General features: G+C 37.2%; 1 protein-coding gene across 1 annotated transcript; it reads right to left on the reverse strand.

Annotated features, from left to right (window-relative positions):
- Positions 1 to 330: 330 nt before the first annotated feature.
- Positions 331 to 2,305, reverse strand: timm8b (translocase of inner mitochondrial membrane 8 homolog B (yeast)). The gene is made up of 2 exons (XM_083532080.1): positions 2,058 to 2,305; positions 331 to 1,741 (listed from the first exon to the last, which is right to left on the reverse strand). The coding sequence occupies exons 1-2, from the start codon at positions 2,172 to 2,174 to the stop codon at positions 1,574 to 1,576; spliced, it is 285 nt and encodes a 94-aa protein (XP_083388206.1). The 5' UTR covers positions 2,175 to 2,305; the 3' UTR covers positions 331 to 1,573.
- Between the last annotated feature and the right edge of the window lie 212 nt (positions 2,306 to 2,517).

The following is a 2,517-nucleotide window of genomic DNA, read 5'->3' on the forward strand; positions in this document are numbered from 1 at the left end:
CAGATTCAGCCACTGCTACCCAAGGCACAGAGTCAAAGATTACCAAAACTGGAATCTGTGACCTCATGTGTGCAGAAAGGGGTTGGGTATCACTTTTCTCTAAATGTGTTACATCGCCCTGTGATGGAGCAAGTGTAGCAGTATTAAACTATATGGTTGGTGGCTTCATCTGACTGAGTAAATTATGCATTAGGCTTTGTCCTCCCAGATTGGAAGTTATAAAACCTCTTTACTGGGTTGATTATGCTGAGGCATAAGCAGAAAATCCTTGGGAGCTTCTGTTAAATCCTAATAAAAAAAATAAATCTCTGATCATTGGGCAGCTAAAGCTAGATTAGAAAATTCAAAATTCTTTATTTTTTACATTGGATATGGGGCTAAAAACTTCAGTCAGGCAACAAACACGTACATACATTTAAACACGCATTTTGGTGGAAAATTATATAATATAAATGCATGACTAACAGGTATACAGGTGCATCATAATAAATTAGAATATCATTAAAAAGTTGATTAATATTAGTAATTCAATAGAAAAAGTGAAACTCGTATATTAAGAAACTCGTGATTTGGTGGGTTTTTGAGACAAAATCATCAAAATTAAAAGAAATAAACACTTGAAATATATCAGTCTGTGTGTGATGAAACTATATAATATGAGTTTCACTTTTTGTATTTGATTACTTCAATAAATCAACCTTTTAATATTCTAATTTATTAAGATGCACCTGTATATAGTTGAAATTTTTACAGATCTCACATCTTTAGCTCAAAATTTTGACTTAGTTTAACCTGCTAAAATGTAAAAAAAAAAAAAACTAAAAAAACTATTTTTTTATACTGTATTTAATTGAAAAAAGCACACATTGTGTAATTCCATTGTAATACGTGTCAAAATGAGAAATCCATGAGACCCACATCACAGCTGTGAAACAGAAACATTTGAACTTCAAGAATCAGACTTTACACTTTATCCAGGCAATCGCTGAGTGAAATGTTACATCAGGTCATTATACGTACTCTGATCATTATGTCTAACAAAAGTTTCAAGGGCTGTGAAAACAATAACTGTTTGGAAACACTACTGTGGTGAGAGAATTATTACGTGAAACTACCACACGATCGCACAGTCCACTGTTTGCACTAGTCCCTAGTTTATCTTTTAAAGTTATGAGATATAAGTGAAGGTACGAGTTATGATTCATGATCTTGAACAGGGGCTGAATCCCAAATGGCTCCATAATGTGATGTACAGTATGTTGAAGCAAGTACAGCATGGGGGTTTGATTTAATTAAAGTGGCTTAAAATGGTACATTCAGGGGTACTTTAAAGTAGAGTTTGCTAATGTGTGGAATCTTCCCAGAGGGTGAACTCTATTTCTAGACTTGAGAAAATGAAGGAGAAAAATGAACAAATGAGAATGTTAAAGCATTCAGAGGGAATAAAGAGTCATTTGGGATTCATTTTGAGAGTTTGGCTAAAGTCCTCTCCTCTTTATTCGCCAGTGAGGAAGAGGATGCCAAAAGAAGCATAGGCCTTTTGTCCTTGAGAGGTCGTGCGGTGACAGCATGCTCAGTGTGTGCCCTTCTGCACCATCTGTGTGAAGCGGTTTGTGATGGCCAGTGTGGTGTCAATAAAGCGTTCCACACAGCTCACGAGGCACGTCTCGGTGCGCGAGTCCAGCTTTGAGCTCGGCTTCTCTATACATTTGTCCCAGCACACATCTGTGAAGTCATGCACCTGTAAACATACACAGCCTTAGCATCAATTCAACAAACAAATATGAAAGGGTGTACTAATCAAATACGATCAGATCAGTGTCAGTACTGGCCTTATTCCGATGATATTGATATTAACATATTTTGTGAGGCAATACAGATATCTTGCACGTGATCAAAAGGTCAGCGCCACTTTGGTGTTTCAAATATTTTACATGGTGTATACTGTGTTACAGATATAATCAGATCCTTCGTCCTTCTGAAAAGCTGGTATCCAAAGATCAGCCTCTATTGCCATGGCTTCTGCAGTGCAGATTTTCTCATTCTGATCGACATACCTGAGCCTGAAACTGTGCTTTCTGCTGCTCCACAGCGATCAGACGCTGGAGTTCCGCAGCGTCCGCGTTGTTTGACGAGCCGGCTGACGGCATATCGAAACTATTGAAATCCGCCATTGTCACTCTGTGCTTATGTATTTAATTTTATAAAACAGTGCGAGATGGTTAAGAATGTCACCTCCAAGGTTTGAGCACGGAGAGAGAAAAGCGTGCACCCTGAAAAGACTTCCGCAGCCGGGTGGATATGACGTCACACACTCATGATACTCGCCAAGCTAAATAAAATATTATTATTAGACTTTCAAAAAAAATAAGGTGAATATTGAAAATGTTGATTTTAAGCATCTTTTATTTCTTTTTTTTTTTTATTCCACAAAATTATATTGACCTTCAAGTTATGTGTAAAATACTCACTCAGGCCCCTAGGTGGTAGCAAAGGAAAGAAAAAAAACATTTGACC

Source organism: Silurus aristotelis (genome assembly GCF_946808225.1).
Source record: "Silurus aristotelis genome assembly, chromosome: 26".
Lineage (NCBI taxonomy): Eukaryota > Metazoa > Chordata > Actinopteri > Siluriformes > Siluridae > Silurus > Silurus aristotelis.

Coding starts and splice junctions, on each gene's coding strand:
- timm8b (XM_083532080.1), bottom strand. CDS start 2,174: ATGGCGGATTTCAATAGTTTCGATATGCCGTCAGCCGGCTCGTCAAAC. Junction 1,742..2,057: donor AAGCACAGTTTCAGGCTCAG/GTATGTCGATCA, acceptor GTATGTTTACAG/GTGCATGACTTCACAGATGT.